This window comes from Ovis aries, chromosome 17 (genome assembly GCF_016772045.2).
Source record: "Ovis aries strain OAR_USU_Benz2616 breed Rambouillet chromosome 17, ARS-UI_Ramb_v3.0, whole genome shotgun sequence".
Classification (NCBI taxonomy): domain Eukaryota; kingdom Metazoa; phylum Chordata; class Mammalia; order Artiodactyla; family Bovidae; genus Ovis; species Ovis aries.
Genome location: NC_056070.1, coordinates 46427354 through 46448738, shown reverse-complemented (window position 1 = coordinate 46448738; position 21385 = coordinate 46427354). Strand labels below are relative to the sequence as shown.

The 21385-nt window shown below is 42.9% G+C and overlaps 1 protein-coding gene across 3 annotated transcripts in view; it reads right to left on the bottom strand.

Annotated features, from left to right (window-relative positions):
• Positions 1-773: 773 nt before the first annotated feature.
• The window catches only part of STX2 (syntaxin 2), a 78855-nt gene continuing 58243 nt past the window's right edge, over positions 774-21385 (bottom strand). For 2 of the 3 annotated variants that reach the window (XM_042234487.2, XM_015101569.4), the window contains one exon: positions 13184-13442. In XM_042234487.2, the coding sequence (XP_042090421.1) occupies positions 13275-13442 (168 nt within the window). In that variant the 3' untranslated portion in view covers positions 13184-13274. Of the gene's footprint in view, positions 5613-6117; positions 6237-13183; positions 13443-21385 lie in introns of those variants that run through there. The other variant, XM_042234488.2, reaches the window with a different exon arrangement.

The following is a 21385-nucleotide window of genomic DNA, read 5'->3' as shown; positions in this document are numbered from 1 at the left end:
TGTTGGCATTTGCCTTACATATTGCAGTGCCCCTTTGTTGGGTGCATATATATTTATAATTGTTTTGTCTTCTTCTTGGATTGATCCTTTGATCATTATGTCTTCTTTGTCTCTTTTCATGGCCTTTATTTCAAAGTCTACTTTATCTGAAATGAGTATTGCTACTCCTGCTTTCTTTTGGTCTCCATTTGCATGAAATATCTTTTTCCAGCCCTTTACTTTCAGTCGGTATGTGTCCCATGGTTTGAGATGAGTCTTTTATAGACAGCATATATAGGGATCTTGTTTTTTATTCTATTCAGCCAGTCTTTGTCTTTTGGTTGGGGCATGCAACCCATTTACATTTAAGGTAATTATTGACATGTATGATCCCCTTGCCATTTACTTTGCTGTTTTGGGTTCAAGTTTATAACCCTTTTCTATGTTTCCTGCTAAAGAAAATCCTTAAGCATTTGTTGGAGAGCTGGTTTGGTGGTGTTGATTTTCTCTCAGCTTTTGCTTGTCTGTAAAGCTTTTGATGGGTGGAGCTGTGTTCCCTCCCTACTATTTACCTGGGGCCAAACTATGGTGGAGGTAATGAAGATAATGGTGACCTCCTTCAAAACATCCCTTGCGTGTACTGCTACATTCAGTGCCCCCAACCCTGCAGCAGGCCACCACCAACCCACACCTCCGCTGGAGACTCCTGGACACTCACAAGCAAGTTTGGGTCAGTCTCTGGTGGTGTCACTGTTCTTGTTGTTTATTTAACTTACATGCAGAGTAAATCATGCAAAATGCTGGGCTGGATGAAGCACAAGCTGGAATCAAGATTGCCAGGAGAAATATCAATAACCTCAGATATGCAGATGACACCACCCTTATGGCAGACAGTGAAGAGGAACTAAAGAGCCTCTTGATGAAAGTGAAAGTGGAGAGTGAAAAAGTTGGCTTAAAGCTTAACATTCAGAAAACTAAGATCATGGCATCTGGTCCCATCACTTCATGGCAAATGGATGGGGAAACAGTGGAAACAGTAGCTGACTTTATTTTGGGGGGCTCCAAAATCACTGTAGATGGTGATTGCAGTCATGACATTAAAAGATGCTTACTCCTTGGAAGGAAAGTTATGACCAACCTAGACAGCATATTAAAAAGCAGAGACATTACTTTGCCAACAAAGGTCCATCTAGTCAAGGCTATGGTTTTTCCAGTGGTCATGTATGGATGTGAGAGTTGAACTATAAAGAAAGCTGAGTGCCGAAGAATTGATGCTTTTGAACTGTGGTATGGGAGAAGACTCTTGAGAGTTCCTTGGACTGCAAAGAGATCCAACCAGTCCATCCTAAAGGAAATCAGTCCTGGGTGTTCATTGGAAGGACTGATGTTGAAGCTGAAGCTCCAATATTTTGGCCACCTGATGTGAAAAGCTAACTCATTTGAAAGACCCTGAAGTTGGGAAAGATTGAAGGCAGGAGGAGAAGGGGATGACAGAGGATGAGATGGCTGGATGTCATCACTGACTCAATGGACATGAGTTTGGGTAAACTCTAGGAGTTGGTGATGGATAGGGAGGCCTAGTGTGCTGCAGTCCATTGGGTCACAAAGAGGTGGACACAACTGAACGACTGAACTGAACTGAACTGAAACCTTTTGATTTCTCTTTCATATTTGAATGAGATCCTTGCTGGGTGCAGTAATCTGGGTTGTAGGTTTTTCTTTTTCATCACTTTAAGTACTTCCTGCCATTCCCTTCTCACCTGAAGAGTTTCTATTGAAAGATCAGCTGTTACCCTTATGGGGATCCCCTTGTGTGTTATTTGTTGCTTTTCCCTTGCTGCTTTTAATATTTGTTCTTTGTGTTTGATCTTCATTAATTTGATTAATATATGTCTTGGGATGTTTTGCTTGGGTTTATCCTGTTTGGGACTCTCTGGGTTTCTTGGACTTGGGTGGCTATTTCCTTTTGCATTTTAGGGAAGTTTTCAACTATTATCTCCTCAAATATTTTCTCATGGTCTTTCTTTTTGTCTTCTTCTTCTGGGGCTCCTACGATCTGAATGCTGGGCGTTTAACATTGTCCCAGAGGTTTCTGAGGTTGTCCTCATTTCTTTTCATTCTTTTTTCTTTTACCTCTCTGCTTTATTTCCACCATTCTATCTTCCACTTCACTTATCCTATCTTTTGCCTCAGTTATTCTACTGTTGGTTCTCTCCAGAGTGCTTTTGATCTCAGTTATTGCATTATTCATTATTGATTCTTTTTTATTTTTTCTAGGTCCTTGTTAAACATTTCTTACATCTTCTCAATCCTTGTCTCTAGTCTGTTTATCTGTAACTCCATTTTGTTTTCAAGATTTGAGTCATTTTTACTATCATTATTCTGAATTTTTTTTCAGGTAGACTCCCTATCTCCTCCTCTTTTGTTTGGTTTGGTGGGCATTTATCATGTCCCTTTACCTGCTGAATATTTCTCTGCCTTTTCCTTTGTTTAGATTGCTGTGTTTTGGGTGGCCTTTCTGTAGGCTGGAAGTATGTGAGTGAGTAAGTATGTAAGTGAAGTCGCTCAGTCGTGTCCAACTCTTTGCGACCCCATGGACTATAGCCCACCAGGCTCCTCCATCCATGGGATTCTCCAGGCAAGAATACTCAAGTGGGTTGCCATTTCCTTCTCCAGGGGATCTTCCCAACCCAAGGATTGAACCCAGGTCTCCTGCATTGCAGGTAGATGCTTTAACCTCTGGTTCTTCTTTATTGTGGAGCTTGCTCCCTGTTGGTGGGGTTGGACTAGTGGCTTGTCAAGGTTTCCTGGTTAGAGGAGTTTGTGTCTGTGTTCTGATGGGTGGAGCTGGATCTGTTTTCTCTGGAGTGTAATGAAGTGTCCAGTAGTGAGTTTGGGGGTGTCAGTGGGTTTGGCATGGCTTTGGCAGCCTGTCTTCTAATGCTCAGGGATGTGTTCCCACATTGCTAGAGAATTAAAGTGGTATGTCTTGCTATGGAACTTGTTGGCTCTTGGGTGGAGCTCAGTTTCAATGTAGGTATGGAGGCTTTTGGATGAGCTCTTGTCTGTTAATGATCCCTGGAATCAGGAGTTCTCTGGTGTTCTTAAGTTTTGGATTTAAGCCTCTTGCCTCTGGAAAAGCATAGGAATTCTGAACAATCCTATTTTATTTGAAAAAAAATAGGATTATTTTTCTTAGATCAAAAAAGAAAAATAAATGCCTGATGGATTACATTGGTGTTTTCTGGATTGTTGAGGATATTCCAGACAGGAGAACTTCCTGTTTGTCATGCATTGGTGAGAAATACCTTCTCTGCTTATAGTTATGCATTGAGGACTGGAAGAATTTTGCACAGACTAGCTTTCATCTCCACACAGTTCAAACCTCTTTTCTCACCCACATATGCTTCCAGATCCACATACCTAAGCTATGGTGACATTATGATGTCATCTTTGGCTACACAGGGTAATGAAGGATAACTCAGATGTATTATTCCAGGAAGACATCATGTACCATGATTACCAGTGATAATTTGTACCCAGAAGTAACAGAAACCCATTTAACATATCCCACTAAATCCAAATTAAATGTGATCTTAACTGAACTTTCTCTTAACCAGATGTCAAAAATGCTGACAGCCTGTCTGACAAAACTATCATGAGAGAAAGTCTCAATAAAAAGATATAACTGTTTTAAATGATTGCAATAAAATAACTTAGCCTGAGTATTTTATGAACACATTGCTAGGATCATTTCAGGGTCTTTTAAGGGTTTGTGCAATTAAGGATGACTGAAGCTCAGACTTCACTGATTTCATGTAAATCAGCCTCTTGATGAGCTAAGGACTAAATTCCTTAATATATAAAGAGCTCTAACAAATCAATAAGACCAACAATTCAATTGAAAACTTAGCAAAGGGTGTATATACACAGTACAGTTCAGTATAGTTCAGTTTAGTTCATTTCAGTCACTCAGTCACGTCCAACTGTTTGTGACCCCGTGAATCCCACTACACCAGGCCTCCCTGTCCATCACCAACTCCCGGAGTTCACTCAGATTCACGTCCATCGAGTCGGTGATGCCATCCAGCCATCTCATCCTCTGTCATCCCCTTCTCTTCCTGCCCCCAATCCCTCCCAGCATCAGAGTCAACCCTTTCCAATGAGTCAACTCTTTGCAGTACAGCATTCCCCCAATTTAAAAAAAAAATGATGAGTTGTTGCCACAATACAATCTCCAACACATGTTAAGTGAAAAAAGAAAAAGGCAAATAGTGTGTATGCAGTCTTCAGTCTCCCTACAAAAATGGAATGTCTGTACATACAGACTATTTCAGAAAACTTACAACAATGAGTGGTTGCCTTAGGGACTAAGGGTTTGAGAGTGAAAGCTCTCTTTTACTTTGGTGCAGAGTGAATTTTTCAGCAACTGCAGATACTGTTTTGTCTTTTTTACTCCAAGTGTTATTACTTACTAAAACTCATTGAACTGTAAACCTAAAAAGAGTACATTTAACTGTCTTTAAAATTAAAAATGTAGATTTTAAAAACATGATTATTAAGTGTATATTACATAATAATATATAGTAAAATAATATTTTATGTGTATATATATGCACACACAGAACTTAAATACATGTATATAAACACAGGACATAATGGAAAAAATGCCCATTGTTTAACATTTGCTTTACTTTAGCTACTGGATTGAATAGGGATGGAGGTAAAGCAAAGTAGTACAACACTGTAAAATACTTTTAGCTAGATTTGATATGTGTTCTATTCAGTTGGTCAGTTGTGTCCGACTCTTTGTGACCTCATGGACTACAGCACGGCAGGCATCCTTGTCCATCACCAACCCCCAGAGCTTGCTCAAACTCATATTCATTGAGTCGGTGATGCCATCCAACCATCTCATCCTCTGTCATTCCCTTTTCCTCCCACCTTCAATTTTTCCAGCATCAGGGTCTTTTCAAATGAGTCAGTTCTTTGCATCAGGTGGCCAAAGTATTGGAGTTTCAGCTTCAACATCAGTCCTTCCAATGAATATTCAGGACTGATTTCCTTTAAGATGGACTGATTGGATCTCCTTGCAGTCCAAGGAACTCTCAAGAGTCTTCTCCAACACCATAGTTCAAAGGAATCAATTCTTTGGCACTCAGCTTTCTTTATAGTCCCACTCTCACATCCATACATGACTACTGGAAAAACCATAGCTTTGACTAGATGGACATTTGTCAGCAAAGTAATGTTTCTGCTTTTGAATATGCTGTCTAGGTTGGTCATAACTTTCCTTCCAAGGAGTAAGTGTCTTTTAATGTCATGGCTGCAGTCACCATCTGCAGTGATTTTGGAGCCCAAGAAAATAAAGTATGTCACTATTTCCATTGTTTCCCTATCCATTTGCCATGAAGTGATGGGACCAGATGCCATGATCTTCATTTTTTTAATGTTGAGTTTTAAGCCAACTTTTTCACTCTCCTCTTTCACTTTCACCAAGAGGTTCTTTAGTTCCTCTTCACTTTCTGCCATAAGGGTGGTATCATCTGCATAGGTGAGGTTATTGATATTTCTCCCAGCAATCTTGATTGCAGCTTGTGCTTCATCCAGCCCAGCATTTTGCATGATGTACTCTGCATATAAATTAAATAAGCAGGGTAACAGTATATAGCCTTGATGTACTCCCTTCCCAATTTGGAACCAGTCTGTTGTTCCAGGTCCAGTCCCAAGTGTTGCTTCTTGACCTGCATACAGGTTTCTCAGGAAGCAATAAAGTGGTCTGGCATTCCCATCTCTTTAAGAATTTTCCACAGATTGTTGTGATCCACAGTCAAAGGCTTTGGCATAATCGATAAAGCAGAACTGTTATTATTTGCATCAGGTTTACCCCATAAGCCTATTTAAACCTGAAGTCTATAAACACATTCAGCTACTGCAATAGAAAAATAAGCAAAAATGCAGCTAAGACCAAACTGACCTTGATACTCCACCAAAACAATGCTTCCCATGTGAATAATGGAAGGTTGAGATCCATGTTAGATTTGAAGCTTACCCCGGGTATCTGGTACCCTGAACAGACCCCTCCCTTCCCACCCGTCCTGGTAGGCCAGCCTGTGCTGTAGGGAAGGCTGCACTCACATTTGCTTGGGCTTCCTGCAGACATTGCTGCTGGTCATCTCTGCAGTCACAGCAGCCCCTGACTCAGACAGCCTCAGCAGCTGCTCCCCATCAGCAGGCTTCTGGCATAGCCACTCTTTCTGTGTAAGAAAAACCAGAGTCCTTCAGTGCCTGGACCATGGACCACAGGGCAGCCTATCCGGGAACTTCTGTGTGCATTTGTGGAGATGCTGAGGGAACAGTGTTGTGGATTACGCAACAGACACATGAGTCCCCTTCTGCTGGAGTAACAAGTTCCGAGAGATAGACAGGGAATGGGGAGAGATGGACCCCCTTCCTGGATGCAGGGAGAATTGTGCCACCCCCAAACTCTACCCATAAACATTATTCCTACCACAGGCTATTCCAAGGTGCAGAGTGGATTCCCAGCTGGAGAGACTGTATTTCCCTGCCCTCTGTGTGTATCTAAGGATCTGCCTGGTCTCTATTTAAATTCGCTTCCCTGGTTGCTCAGCAAGTAAAGAATCTGCCTGCAATGCTGGAGACCAGGGTTTGATCCCTGGGTTGGGGAGATACCCTAGAGAAGGGAAAGTCTACCCAATACAGTATTCTGGCCTGGAGAATTCCATGGAAAGAATAGCCTGGCTGACTACAGTCCATGAGGTCTGCAAAGAGTAGCATACAACTGAGTGACTAACACTTTCACAAGGCATTTACTCCATCGAAGAAATCCTTTGCATCTCTTTCTGGGCACCCTGCACTGCTCTGGGTGCTCAGAACACAACTCAGATGAAACCCAGGTCCCTGCTGTCATGCGCCTATGTCCTCAGGGCAGGGAGGCAGACCACACACAGATACAGAGATCAGGAACCTGGAACGTGGGTTGTGATGGGGCCATGGAGACACCTGAGACAGGTAAGTGGACAGGCAGAGGGGGACAGGGGTCACGAAGTCCTCTCTGAGAAGATGACAGAGGAGCAGAGACCTAAGGCCAGCGAGGGAGCAACCTAGACCAGGAGCATCCCCAGGTGGGGCACAGCTGGTGGGAAGCTGAGAACACACCTGGCCTGGCATGGTTGGGGGAGGGGGCTCACAGAGCTCAGGGCTGTTGGAAGGGCAACGGACTGGGGCCAGGGAGGGGCAGGAGGCAAGCCGTGTACACTTTTATTAGAAGTGGCAAGAACTCTTCTTTTTTTTTAAGATTTTTTTTATGTGGACCATTTTTAAAATTCTTTATTGAATTTGTTACATTACTGCTTCTGTTTTTATAGGCTTTTGTTCAGTTGGTTTTTTCTGGCCACTCAGCATGTGAGATCTTAGGTCCCCTAGCAGGGATCGAACTTGCACCCCCTGGCTTGGGAGGCAAACTCTTAACCACTGGACTGCCAGGGATGTCCAAGAATTCTTCATTTTCTCTGAGTGAGATCCCAGCCACTGGAGGTTCTGAGTACAAACCGATGTCCTCTGCTTTCAGACAGTCCCCCTAGTAGTCTCAGGCAGGAGGGCGGTGCAGACAGCCTGGAAAGTCACACATCCCCTTCTCCTCTGCTGACTGTGAGTTTAATAACAGCCATGAAAGAAGCTGTTGTAGAGAGGAGGAACTTGGGGAAGGAATAGGCCTGGTTCCTGGGGCTCCCGTGTCAGAAGTGACGAGGTAGGAGGGAGGGGGAAGGATAAGGAGGTTGGCATTTCCCCAGCATCACTGTCCAGCTCCAGCAGAGGATCGAGGCACCGGCTAGAACCCAATGGCCTGTTAGTCTCCTGGCTCAGCCCCTGTTTTCACATCCGCTAAGATAGTCTGCTTAGACCCAAAGTTCCCAGAGATGCAGTTTCATTGGTTTTATCTTCCTTCTACTCAGAGTGTATGTTTTTCTTGAGTCTCTGTTGAGAGTCTTTTCCAGTGTCTGGAATTGCTCCAAAAGTTTATAGAGAAAGTCTCCTGATGCCCAACCACACAAAGCACTGATGACCCAGAAGGGGATGGGGATTGGGGATGTTTCAGGCTGTCTTAGGCATCAGTGAATCATTTTCACCTTCTCCTTATAGGGTCACATGAAAAGATATTTGATAATATCCCACCCAAGAGCAGAGGCAAGGAGTAGAGAATGAGTTTGTGACCGTGGTTTCCATTGGCTGGTGGTGGTTTAGTCGCTAAGTTGTGTCTGACTCTTGAGACCCCATGGACTATCACCCGCCAGGTTCCTCTGCCATGGGATTCTCCAGGCAAGAATACTGCAGTGGATTGCCATTTTCTTCCCCAGGGAATCTTCCCATCCTGGGAATCAAACCCAGGTCTCCTGCACTGCAGGCAGATTCTTTACCAAATGAGCTACAAGGGAAGCCCTAAGTCTTTTGTTGTTTGGGAAAATACTATTAGGAATTTCAAAACTGTGTGTGTGTTTTCCAAGCACAGAGAGGGTCCCAGCAGTGAAGCCAGTGTCAGTTTACCCAGAAAAGCAGGAAACCCTGTAAGCTAAGATAAAATGTGCTGATCTTGCTCAGCTATTGCTTTAGTATAACAGCTTGAGGTTGAAATCAGAGTTTGCAAAGTCAGATGCCTACAGGGAGCAAATTGACTAAGGGTGAGAAACATATGTTCTCAATACAAATCCTTATCTTCTGACTTTTTTAAAATTTTATTGAGGTATAGTTGATTTGGGCTTCCCAGATAGCTCAGTTGGTAAAGAATCCACCTGCAAAGCAGGAGACCCTGGTGCGATTCCTGGGTCAGGAAGATCTGCTGGAGAAGGGGTAGGCTACCCACTCCAGTATTCTTGGGACTCCCTGGTGGCTCAGCTGGTAAAGAATCCATTTGCAGTGTGGGAGACCTAGGTTCGATCTTTGGGTTGGGAAGATCCCCTGGAGAAGGGAAAGGTTACCTGCTCCAGTATTCTGGCCTGGAGAATTCCATGGACTGTATAGTCCACGGGGTCACAGAGAGTTGGACACAACTGAGCTACTTTCACTTCACATAGTTGATTTACACTGTTGTGTTTATTTCTGCTATACAGCAAAGAGACTCAGTTACACGTGTAGACATTCTTTTTCATATCCTTTTCCATTATTGTTTATCACAGAATATTGAATGTAGTTCCCTGTGCTATACAGTAGGACCTTATTGTTTATACTAGTTTGTATCTGCTAATCCCAAACTCCCAGTCCTTCCCTACCCGTCTCCTTGGCACAAGTCTGTCTATGTCTGTGAGTCTGTCATCTATGTCTGTGAGTCTGTTTCTGTTTTGTAAATATGTTCATGTGGTATTTTAGAGTCCACATATGAGTGATCTCATATGATATTTCTCCTTCTCTGTCTGACTTACTTCACTTACTGGGATGATCTCTAGGTCCATCCATGTTGCTACAAATTGCATTATTTCATTCTTTTATGGCTGAGTAATATTCCATTGTATATATGTGCCACCATTCTTTTTTATGGCTGAGTAATAGTCCATCACATATATGTACCTTGAGTCCCTTCGACTGCAAGGAGATCCAACCAGTCAATCCTAAAGGAAATCAGTCCTGAATATTTATTGGAAAGACTGAGGCTGAAGCTGAAGCTTCAGTACTTTGGTCACCTGCTGCGAAGAACTGACTTATTAGAGAAGACTCTGATGCTGGGAAAGATTGAAGGCAGGAGGAGAAGTGGATGACAGAGAATGAGATTGTTGGATGGCATCACCAACGTGATGGACATGAGCTTGAGCAAGCTCCGGGAATTGGTGATGGACAGGGTGGCCTGGCGTGGTGCAGTCCATGGGGTTGCAAAGAGTCAGACACAACTGAGCAACTGAACTGAACTGCCTGATCTATCACGTCTTCTTTATCCATTCATCTGTCAATGGACATTCAGGTTCCAACTTTTAATAGAGACAAGGGTATTAAAAATATGTCACTGTTAGCAGAATGGATCTGAAGGGTATCACCATTGGGCGGGGGGGGGCGGTGCTAATCTCTGACTAGTCCTGCATGTATATAGTCGAATGTATATAATCTAATATATATTAGATCAATTCCACAATCTTCCCTCCTTTTGATAAATAAACCTACAGACTGTGCCCAGCTAGCACTCAAGCCTCCTTTCCAAAGACATGGCTTACACTCATCCACTCCCCAAGCAGTCTGGAACTAGAAAACTGGGACTCTTGAACAACACAGAATCAGCCACCAGTACGTGATCCAGAACTTACCTGACCATTTCAGGCCAGATCACACAAGCTGCAGAATCAAACAGAGCTAAAGAAAGGAAATGAATAACCACCTCCTTCCAGAGCTATCAAGTTCCCTGGAGTGAGCCTTACAATGACAGAGGTTCTTTCTTTGGAATGTGGCTAATTGGGGGTGTTAAATGTAAACATCCCAATTTGGTTAATTTTCCATCTGGGATTTCACATTCTATGTCTACAAGAGCTAGGAATTCTAGAAAGTGGTTCCCTAACTGTCAACACCTCACAAAAGGGAGGAAAAGAAACATGATTTCAGGGTCAAGTGAACCCATCCAAGTGAGAAGCGGTAACTGAGAGTGTTCAGGCCCCACCAAAAATAATTCCATTTAACTTCAAACTATGCAAAGCAAACAATGCATGGTCCCTGGTTGAAGTCCTTCTTGATAGTTTCTAGGGAAAAACTTGAGAGGACTAAGGGGGACTTGGCCTTTTAACCCCAGTTGATGTCACAGCAGCTTTCAGCTTATGGACCAGCAGCTATATAATCTGACTCATCCTTCAGAAAATCTATGCACCAAGAATTCAGATCCCAAAGCTTCTAGGTCAGATCCTGTCGAGTAAGAATATCACATAGAAGGGAAAATTTCTGGGTTTTAAGGGTAGATCAATTGGCAGTGGTATAAAGTTCAGACCAACAGACTGTAGGCCCATAAATCTGGCCTACCCATTGTTTTTGTAAATAAAATTTTATTAGAACTCTCATTTGTTTACATATGTCTATGGCTGCTTCCATGCTATAATAGCAAAGGTGAGGAATTGCAACAGAGACTATTCAGTCTGCAGAACCTAAAATATTTACTGTCTGACCCTTCACAGAAAAAAAATCTGCATCCCCTGGTGAAAGGTTTCTAAACTTTTTGATCAGATACCCCTAACTGATAAAAGAAAGTTATGGATCTGTCACAGGAGTAGGGGGAAGAAAGAAGGTACAATCTGTCTGTGGAACATGTTAAGTTACCCTTAAAAAATGCATTCCAATATACATTAGATGCAGACACATACTGTTTGATTCCACTTATAGGAGGTACCTAGAATAGTCAAATTCATAGAGTCAGAAAGTACATTGGTAGATGCCGGGGCTGAGGGGTGGGGAGGGGGAATGGGGAGTTAGTGTTTAATTGGGACAGAGTTTCAGATTGGGAAAGTGAAAAATTCGGGAGAGGGATGATGGTGAGAAGTGCACACCAGTGTGAATGGACTCAGTGCCACTGAACTGCACAGTTACATATGGTTAATGTAGTATGCTTTATGTGACTTTTACCACTATTTTTTTAAAAATTGTTTTACGTTATGGAGCATGTAGCCCTATTATATGGATGAGTTATGGGATATATATATAGCTTCAAAGTGCATGTATGCTAAGTTGCTTCAGCCATGTCTGACTCTTTGCCACTCCATGGACCACAGCCTGCCAGGCTCCTCTGTCCATGGGATTCTTCATGCAAGAGCCCTGGAATGGGTTGCCATGTCCTCCTACAGGGGATCTTCCTGACCCAGGAGCAGAACCATGTCTCTTGTCTCCTGCGTTGGCAGGTGGGTTCTTTACCACCAGTGCCACCTGGGAAGCCCAGCTTCAAAGTGTCTCTCCACAAATTATTTACTAACTGTAAAGGGGAGGATATTAATAGTAACCTTAGTGTGAAAAATCTCCAACAGATATTGCCTTATCCAGGCAACCAAATTAACATCAAATCAGGACAAGCCAAAACCACGCGTGTCCTGGATGACGCCCTAAGAAACCACATCAGCATTATGTGAGCAACAACCACACCAAGAACACACAACTGAATGGAATCTCGAGGAAACATCAGCAAACCTGAATTGAGGGAGAGTCTTCAGGGTCTGTCTGTCAAGGTCATGCAAGGCTGGGAGGGCCTGGGGACTGTTCTGCATTAAAGGAAGATCAAAAGACGCAATGGCAACCTACATGTGATCCTGGACTGGATGCTGGACCAGGAAAGAAAATGACTGTTTAGGATATTATGGGGGCAATTGATCAAGTCTGCATAGGGGCTGTGGATTAGATACTAGTGGTTCATCAATGTTAAATCTTCACATCATTGCACTGTGGCCTTGGAACAGGATGTCTTTGTTCTTAGGAAAAAACACACTGAAATAGTGTAGGATAAATAGACAATATATCTGCAATTTACTGTCAGTTAGATGGTTCTGGGGGAAATCTGTCTCTCTGTCCCACTGTGTGTGTGTGTGTGTGTGTGTGTGTGTGTGTGTGTGTGTCTAAACAGATGATGGATAGATGCTAGATAAAGAGAAATAATGATAGATGGAGGATAGATGGACAGGTAGATGGACAGATAGGTAGATAAAATGATAAAGAAATGGGGGCAAATATAAACAGTTGACGAATCTGAGTAAAGGATATGGGGCTTTCCAGATTGCGCTAGTGGTAAAGAATCTGCCTGCTGATGCAGGAGATGCTAAGAGATGCAGGTTCAATTCCTTGTTCGGGAAGATCCCCTGGAGGAGGAAATGGCACTCTACTCCAGCATTCTTGCTGGGAGAATCTCATGGACAGAGGAGCCTGATGTGTGTGTGTGTGTGTGTGTGTGTGTGTGTGTGTGTGTGCGCGTGCGCATAAATAGATGACTAATAGATGATAAAGAGAGATAATGATTGATGGATAGACAGATGGAGAAATAGATAAAATGATAAAGAAATGGGGCAAAACATAAACAATCGGTGAATCTGAGTAAAGGATATAAAAGCATTCTTTATGCTATTCTTGCTGCTTTTCTGCAAATGTTAATTATGTTAAAATAAGAATTTTTTTAATGCAGAACAAAAATCCCCCAAAGCACCCCCAAGGACAGAGCTCTTATTTTTGACTCATTCCTGGCAGCTCAGGGCCTCTGGGTTCATTTCTTTTCAGGCCAGGAATACAAAGTGGATTTACCCTGAGGTCTCCATGCTGTTCCCTCTGGCGCCCCCTTCTCATCCCCCAGTTACTGATTTCTGGGTCCCCGCCCAGGATGGCCTCCCTGGGCACCTGCTGCCGGGAATGAGTTTCTCCACGGAATTTAAGGCCTTTGGAGTTGGTGGACAGCAGGCTTGTAGAGTGTGTTGTCCTTTTCCCAGATGAGACACAGCATGGCAGTTCTTCTAAAACAAAGGAAGAGAGATGCCGAATTTTGTGCAAATTTTGGTTTGACCAGTCTGGCTTATGCTGCTAATCTTTTCTAATATCCATTCATCCCTTTTTTCCTATATAAACAGGATACTGATTAATTTAGGTGGCAATGTACCTAGAGTCTGTTGAAGGTAACCATGTTATACTGCTCTGGCCAACAAGCAGTGCTGACTGGGGTCAGGAGGGAAGAATTCTGGAAAAAAACATTTGCTTTCCTCTTAAAGGGGAATAGATGAGATCAGTGTTATCCTTCATCCTATTTCTAGTCCTGAATACAGATGATGGCTGGAGCTGTGGCAGCTATTTTACAATCATGAGGAAACCCCCAGGAAACTCAGAATGATAGTCCTGATAGCCTTGAGTCATTAAATCATGGCCAACAACTGTCTACTTCTCAGGTGAGAAAAAAATAAAGCCTTATTTGTTTAAAACACTGTTAGTTGTGTATTCTATCACTTTTTTCAAACCAATTTTTAATTGTCATAAAAATAAATCTTATTTTCCTTTTTGTATCTTAGGCTCCAGAGAAGAGCTATGATAAAATATACTGCATTCTGTTCTCTTGGGGGTCCCTTCCTGTTCTCCCTGCCACAATAATTTTCAGTTAAACTGTGGGCTTCATTCTTCATTCTTCATGCCTGACAAAGCTCCCATGGGGAGTGTTCTCTGCGTAAGGCTGATGATTCCTACTTTCCTTCTCCAAACTGAATATTTTCACTTTTGCTTAATTATTAATATACTGCAGATATATTTAAGATGCGACCCCAGCATAAAGTATATTTAAAACTTGAACAAGGATTTCCATTACACTGATAAATAAAGGATGAGTTGCCCCAGCCTACCTTCCCCTGACTGCTCAGCTGCTCACACATGCTTCTTGCCTTGCCGGCAGCTCTTCCGCCTATTTGTCCAACCAGCTGACAGGATCATCATAAGGATCACGCTCAGAGGAGTTATGAACCCAGAACTCCACAGGGAATGGCAAATGTAAACAATAGCCAAGAGGCTATGTGTGAAGATTCGTTTATCAAGACAGATCCAAAGAGGGAGACTAGTTCGGAAATAGATTTTCCCCAGCCTGACTCAGGACACAGAAGAGTGTCCAGCCTCTGTTCAGAAACACTAGCAACCAGACTCCATAGGCTGGGATAGGACAAGCCAACAGATGTTTGGGAGCAGAAACAGCAAAGAGACAGCGAGCACCAGGATGAAACATCAATGTGAATGTTGCTCAGTCAATAGCTAATTTCTTGCAGGTCAAATACAGCTGCAAAGTGTCCATCTGGGTTAAGATATTATGATACAAACGAACCTATCTACAGGACAGAACAGATGCACAGACATAGAGAAAAGACTTGTGATTGCCAAGGAGGAGGGGAGTGGGGAGAGGGATAAACTGGGAGTTTGGGGTTAGTAGAGGCAAACTATTATTACATTTAGAATGGATAGACAACAAGGTCCCACTGTATAGCACAGGGAACTATATCCAGCCTCCTGGAATAAACTACAAAGGAAAAGAATATACAATAAAAATGTATATAGGTGAATAATTGAGTCACCTTGCTATACAGTAAAAATTAGCACAGCATTGTAAATCAACTATTGTTGTTGTCATTTTTTAGTCATTAAGTTGTGTACAACTCTTTTGCGACCCCATGGACTATAGCCCACCAGGCTCTTCAGTCCATGGGACTTTCCAGGCAAGAATATTGGAGTAGGTTGCCATTTCCTCCTCCAGGGGATTTTCTTGATCCAGAGATCAAAGCTATGTCTCTTATGTCTCCTGCATTGCAGGTGGATTCTTACCACTAGCACCACCTGGGAAGCCCCAAACTGTACTTCAATTTAAAAAATAATATATATTCTTGATTCAGACATATATATGTACACACACACACATATATATAAAAATCACTTTGCTGTATACCTGAAAGTAACACAACATTGTAAATCAACTATATTTCAATAAAATTAAAATAAAAAGACATTATAATTCCAAAACACCCAAACAGTTGGACATTTCTCTAGATAGATTACAGAGGACAAGAGGCCCCTGAAGCTTTGTAATGCTTTTATCATAGATTGCACAGAGATGGCCATGGAAGAATGGGGGACAGAATGGGTGGCTCCCAGTAAAAGTAGAAAAAGAGCCCAGTGTATCTGATAGAGCAGGTAACATTGCACAGAGATTCCTGTGGCACCAGGGAATGGGCATCTCCACAGAGGTCTGGTGGTGGATGATGGATTAGGAGGACAGGTCTCACTGAAAGAGATCCAGGGCTACCAGGAGATGGGGATCACTTAGCAAAACCTTGAGGATACCAAGGAACAGGCATGACTTAGGGGAATCCTGGGGACATCCGAGGAATGGATATCACTTTATCAGATCCTGGGACACCAGGGGAAAGACATCACAGACAGCAATCCTGGGAGGATCAGGAGGTATAATTGCATCAGATGCATGGAGCATGTTTACACAGTTGGCCTTCGCCTTGTGCAGGCTCTGCTCCATTATAAGACGACCATGCCCTTGGCGGTATCCTTTCCTTCAGCCCAAACCCCAGAGTGAGACACCTACAGGGCACCCTCTGAACTCTGAGCCTGAAGCAGAACCATCCACGCATGCCCAGTCCACTCTGCCAGGCTTCACTTGACCTGCATGCCCCAATATGAGAAGCCACTCGCAATCTTCTGTGACTTGGAGACCTGGGAGTGTTTGTTATGCAGCAGTTGCTGACTGCTACCTCCCACCTACAGGCTGCCCATGTAGTGGAGGGGAACAGAGAAGTCTATGATTTGTGCTCAAGAACAGCAGTCAATTTGTGCAGCCTATTTATTCTATCTGCCTTTGGAGAGAAAGAAGATCATTATACAGTAACTCGAGAGATTTTATGCTTCACATCAGAGGGTATCCCATTATACTTTCATAGACTTGAATATCCATATTTATCAACAACATTTGTCTACAAATGCAAGTTAACATAATAATGTGCTGTGAGCTGGTTTATCACAACCAACTCAGTGCACGCCCCAGCCTGCCTTGGTTGTTTCTCAAGGGGCCTGGGGGGTCTCAGTCCCACACAGAGTCCTGGTTAGTCCTTGCTTTACAAAATCAGACAGACAACCTTCAAAACACACAGATGTGTATATTTTATTTCCTTTATTTGATGTCAAGGACTCAAGGATTTATTTTTCAACTGTAACATATACTCCATTCCATTGTACAGGCATTTTTCACTTAAAGTCTCAACAATACTGAAAAAAATCAGAAGCTCAGTGGGAAATTGCTTTTCCGAATCCTATTTTCTACTATTTCAAACTGGAGAAGTTATTACACGTTACACATCCACCCAAATGCTCCAACCAATTTTATAAGTGTAGCTTTTAAAAAAAAAAAAAGTAAAATCCCTGTATATATATAACAACCTGTCCTGGGAGCAGGTAAAAATCTTACAGCATCACTTGCTGACTATAAGACAATTCATACAATGGTCACAAACAGTTGTTCTGGACGCCATACCCCCAGGATATCTGAGATTCATGGCTCTTTGGTGGGCAAAAGGAAGCCTTTCCAAATATCTTGACTTTGAGGCTCTACCACTTGTATTTTGAGAGAAAGTTGAAACTTTCTCCATTTAGCAATTTGTTTAAAATGTCATCTTGAATTATGGGGTCAAAAATGTGTATTTCTCTTTAAATACATATCTGAGAAGAGATTTATTTATATCATATATGTGTGTTAAGTTATACATTATATATTAATATATGCATTGTTCCTGTTCTTTAGTTGCTAAGTCATGTCCAACTCTTTGCAACCCCATGGACTGTAGCCCACCAGGCTCCTCTGTCCATGGGATTTCCCAGCAAGAAGAATGGAGTGGGTTGCCAGGCCCTCCTGCAGGGAATCTGTCCGACCTAGGGATCAAACCCGTCTCTTGTGTCTCCTGCATTGGCAGGATTCTTTACCACTGCACCACCAGGGAAGCCCAGTATATGCATATGCATATATAAAGAAGTTTGATTTTAAAAACCAACAAATGTACTTCCAGTACATGTATATGTACCACTTCTTTACCCATTCACCTGTTGATGGACATTTAAGTTGCTTTCATGTCTTGGCTATTGTAAATAGTGCTTGATGGCACCTGAGTTCTCCAAGTACCTGAGACTTTCCCGGGTCAGGCTGTGCCTACCAGCGCTTGCTGCAGCTCTAGACACTAGCTACCCTCTGGCGCCACCTACTGGTTCTCTTCCCCCTTCATCCCAGAATTTCCTTGCTCTCAAAAACAAGAAGAGATTTTGAGCCAGTGACATTCTCTTTATATTGATTGTGGGAATGGAGGGATGACGTTCTGATTCCTAAGGTGGTACATTTGTGGTTGGACTTCCCTGGTGGCTCAGACGGTAAAGAATCTGCCTGCAATGTAGGAGGTATGGGTTCGATCCCTGGGTTGGGAAGATCCCCTGGCGAAGGGCACAGGACCCACTCCAGTATTCTTGTCTGGAGAATTCCTCGGACAGAGGAGTCTGGCAGTCCATGGGGTCGCAAAGAGGTGGACACGACTGGGCGACTTTCACTTTCACACATTTTTGCTTGACATTTGTAGAAAATACAAAAATAGCCCAAAGACGAGTCCCAACTATAAACAAGCCTCTCCCACCCATAAAGCCCCACTTTGAAATAACCATTGTTCATACTTTTGGTACCAACTTTCCAGTTTATCTTGTGATATTATTTTATTATGTGTATTTCATGTATATTATATTTACCATATGTATCGTCTTATACATGTTACATTAGGGGAAGATTACTGTTACTTCATTCTGTTTTCCCTAGATTCTATTCTGTAACCTGGTTGGTTCTATTTAATTCACACTTTCCCTTAATCCATTCTGTTTGAATATTGTCATCGTTATAACAGTCTGTAACTTATGTAATATCTGCCTCCCATTATTTGATATTTCACTTAATTCTGCATGATTTTCTTGGAAATAAAGCTGCTTGCTCATCTTTATGCTTTCATAGCAATTTATTCCTGGGAACAAAACACCTAGACCCACCAACTGTAGGCTTTTCTATGGCTTTGGATTCTCTTTGTCTAACTGCCTTCTGTGTGTGTGTGTGTGTGTGTGTGTGTGTGTGTGTGTGTGTGTGTGTGTGTGTGTGTTGTGCTTAGTCGCTCAGTCTTGTACTACTCTTTTGTGACCCTATGGACTGTAGACCGCCAGGCTCCTCTGTCCATGGGATTCTCCAGGCAGCAAGAATACTGGAGTGGGTTGTCATTCCCTTCTCCAGGGGATCTTCCCAAACCAGGGATCAAACCCATATCTCTTATGTCTCTTGCACTGCAGGAGGATTTACTGTCTGAGGCACCAGGGTAAGCCCAATTGCCTTCTAGGAAGTACCAATTGGCATTCCCATGAACAGCGCCTCTTTCCCTACATCCTCACCAATGTTTGGCAGTATCATATGTTAAAAATCATAGCCAACATGGTATGTAAAACAATGGTAACTCATTGCTTTAATTTGCTGGGGTCAGGGTAAGGGGGCAGTGAGTGCTGCTCAGCCACAAACCAGCTGTTTGACCCCGGGCCAGTCACCTAATTTTTCTGTGCCTCAATTTCTTTGATTGTATGGTAAGAATCATATTGTACACTGGTACAGCTCCTGGCTTGTGTGAGCTTGGGATGAGCCCATACATGGAAAGCCCGGAGGACAGCGGCTTATATACAGGACAGTGTAAATATCGATGGGGAAGGTTGCACCTCTCAGGAGTCTGTTCAGTTAGACCCTGTTTCATTACCCTGAGCTCATAGCAGCTCTCTTGAAACAATGTTATTTAATTGTGAGCAACTTTGGTTGCTATGACTTTTACCATTAGGAAGATCTGATCTACATTTCACATTTTACCCAAATGGGTATTTCCCTAGTAGCTCAGATGGCAAAGAATCCCCCTGCAATGCAGGGATCCAGGTTTGATTCCTGGTCAGGAAGGTCCCCTGGAAAAGGAAATGGCACCCCACTCCAATATTCTTGCCTGGGAAATTCCATGAACAGAGGAGCCTTGCAGGCTACAGTCCATGGGGTCCCAAAGAGTCAGACATGATTGAGCTACTAACACTTTCACTTTATCCAGTAGAGTAGAAAAGACTTTAGGAGACTAACATGAATGGGTAATTTTCAATTGTATGGTCTTTTGGAGTTTGAAAAGCTTCTTCTAATTTTAAAATAATAATAAGATTAATTCATAGATGGATAGTATAATGGATAAAATTATGTTAAAGCAAATACAGCAAAATACTAATTTTAGAATCTAGATGGTGGGCAGACCTATACTGATGGCACAACTTTTTCACTTTTCTATGTGTTTGAAAAAATGTTTTAAAAGTTGTTAATGGGGAGAACTCCTTTTTTGACATTATTTCATTTTTTCGCTCTCTGACCAAGCAGATTTCTGAGTCTCTTTATCTTGATCTGTCTTTCTTGTCTAAGTTCTGAGTGTCAGCATTATGGGGTCTTGCCTGCAACTCTTCCCCTTTGTACACTAGGTTCCTCAAGCAAGACTAATGGCTCTGGGGCTCAGTCACCCCTCCTCCCCTGGCACCTCCCCTCACCTCTCCAGCACCCACTCCTTCAGTGAGGGCCACCCTGATTCTGACAGCCGTCCACAGCCCTCCCCCCACACACCTGGGTGGTAACTCAAGTTCAACCATTCAAACTGAGGGGCACCATCACCATCAAGAATCTTAAGTTTTATATATGTATACACACACACACACACACACACACATAATGGAATACTACTCAGTCATAAAAAATGAAATACTGCCATTTTCAGGAACATGGATGGGCCTAGAGATGATCAAATTCAGTGAAGTCAGTCAGAAGGAGAAAGACAAATATCATATCATATCATTTATATGTGGAATCTAAAAAATTATACAGATCAACCTATTTATAAAATGAAAAGAGTCTCATGGACACAGACAGCAGACTTGTGGTTACTGAATGGAAAAGGGGAGGAGGAAAAATTAGGGGTTTGGGATTAGTAGATACACACTACCATATATAAAATAGGGGATCTTCCCAATCCAGGGACTGAACTCGGGTCTCCTGCATTGCAAGCAGATTCTTTACTGTCTGAACCACTAGCAAAGCCTGAGATAAACAACAAAGGAACTATACGCAATATCTTGTAATAGCCTATGATGGGGAAGAACCTGAAAAAGAACATATACATGTGTATAGGGCTTCCCCAGTGTCTCAGTGGTAAAGAATTCGCCTGCAATGCAGGAACTGCAAGGGATGCAGTTTCGGTTCCTGCATTGGGAAGATCCCCAGAGGAGGGCCACGGCAACCCAGTTTCCAGTACTGCTGCCTGGAAAATCCCATGGACACAGGAGTCTGGCGGTCTACAGTCTATAGGATTGCAAAGAGCCGGACACAAACAAAGCAATTTAGCAAGCATGCAAACATGTATGTATGTAGGTGAAGTGAGGTGAAAGTCACTCAGTCGTGTCTGACTCTTTGCGACCCCATGGACTATACAGTCCAAGGAATTCTCCAGGCCAGAAGACTGGAGTGGGTAGCCTTTCCCTTCTCCAGGGGAACTTCCCAACCTAGGGATCGAACCCAGGTCTCCTGCATTGCAGGCGCATTCTTTACGAGCTGAGCCACGAGGCATGTACCTATAACTGAATCACTTGGCTGTACACCTGAAACTAACAAGATATTGTGAATCAAGTGTAGTTACATTTTTAAAAAGAGCCTCAAGTTCTCCCCCATCCAGCCCCACGCCAACCCTCTCCTGCAGCTCATGGGCTGGAGTTATTTTATTTCCGTGGACTGAGGGGCATCCCAGCGCTCTCATAGTCTGTGCTGCTGCTTGCCCAGACCACTGCCCCCCAGTCCACA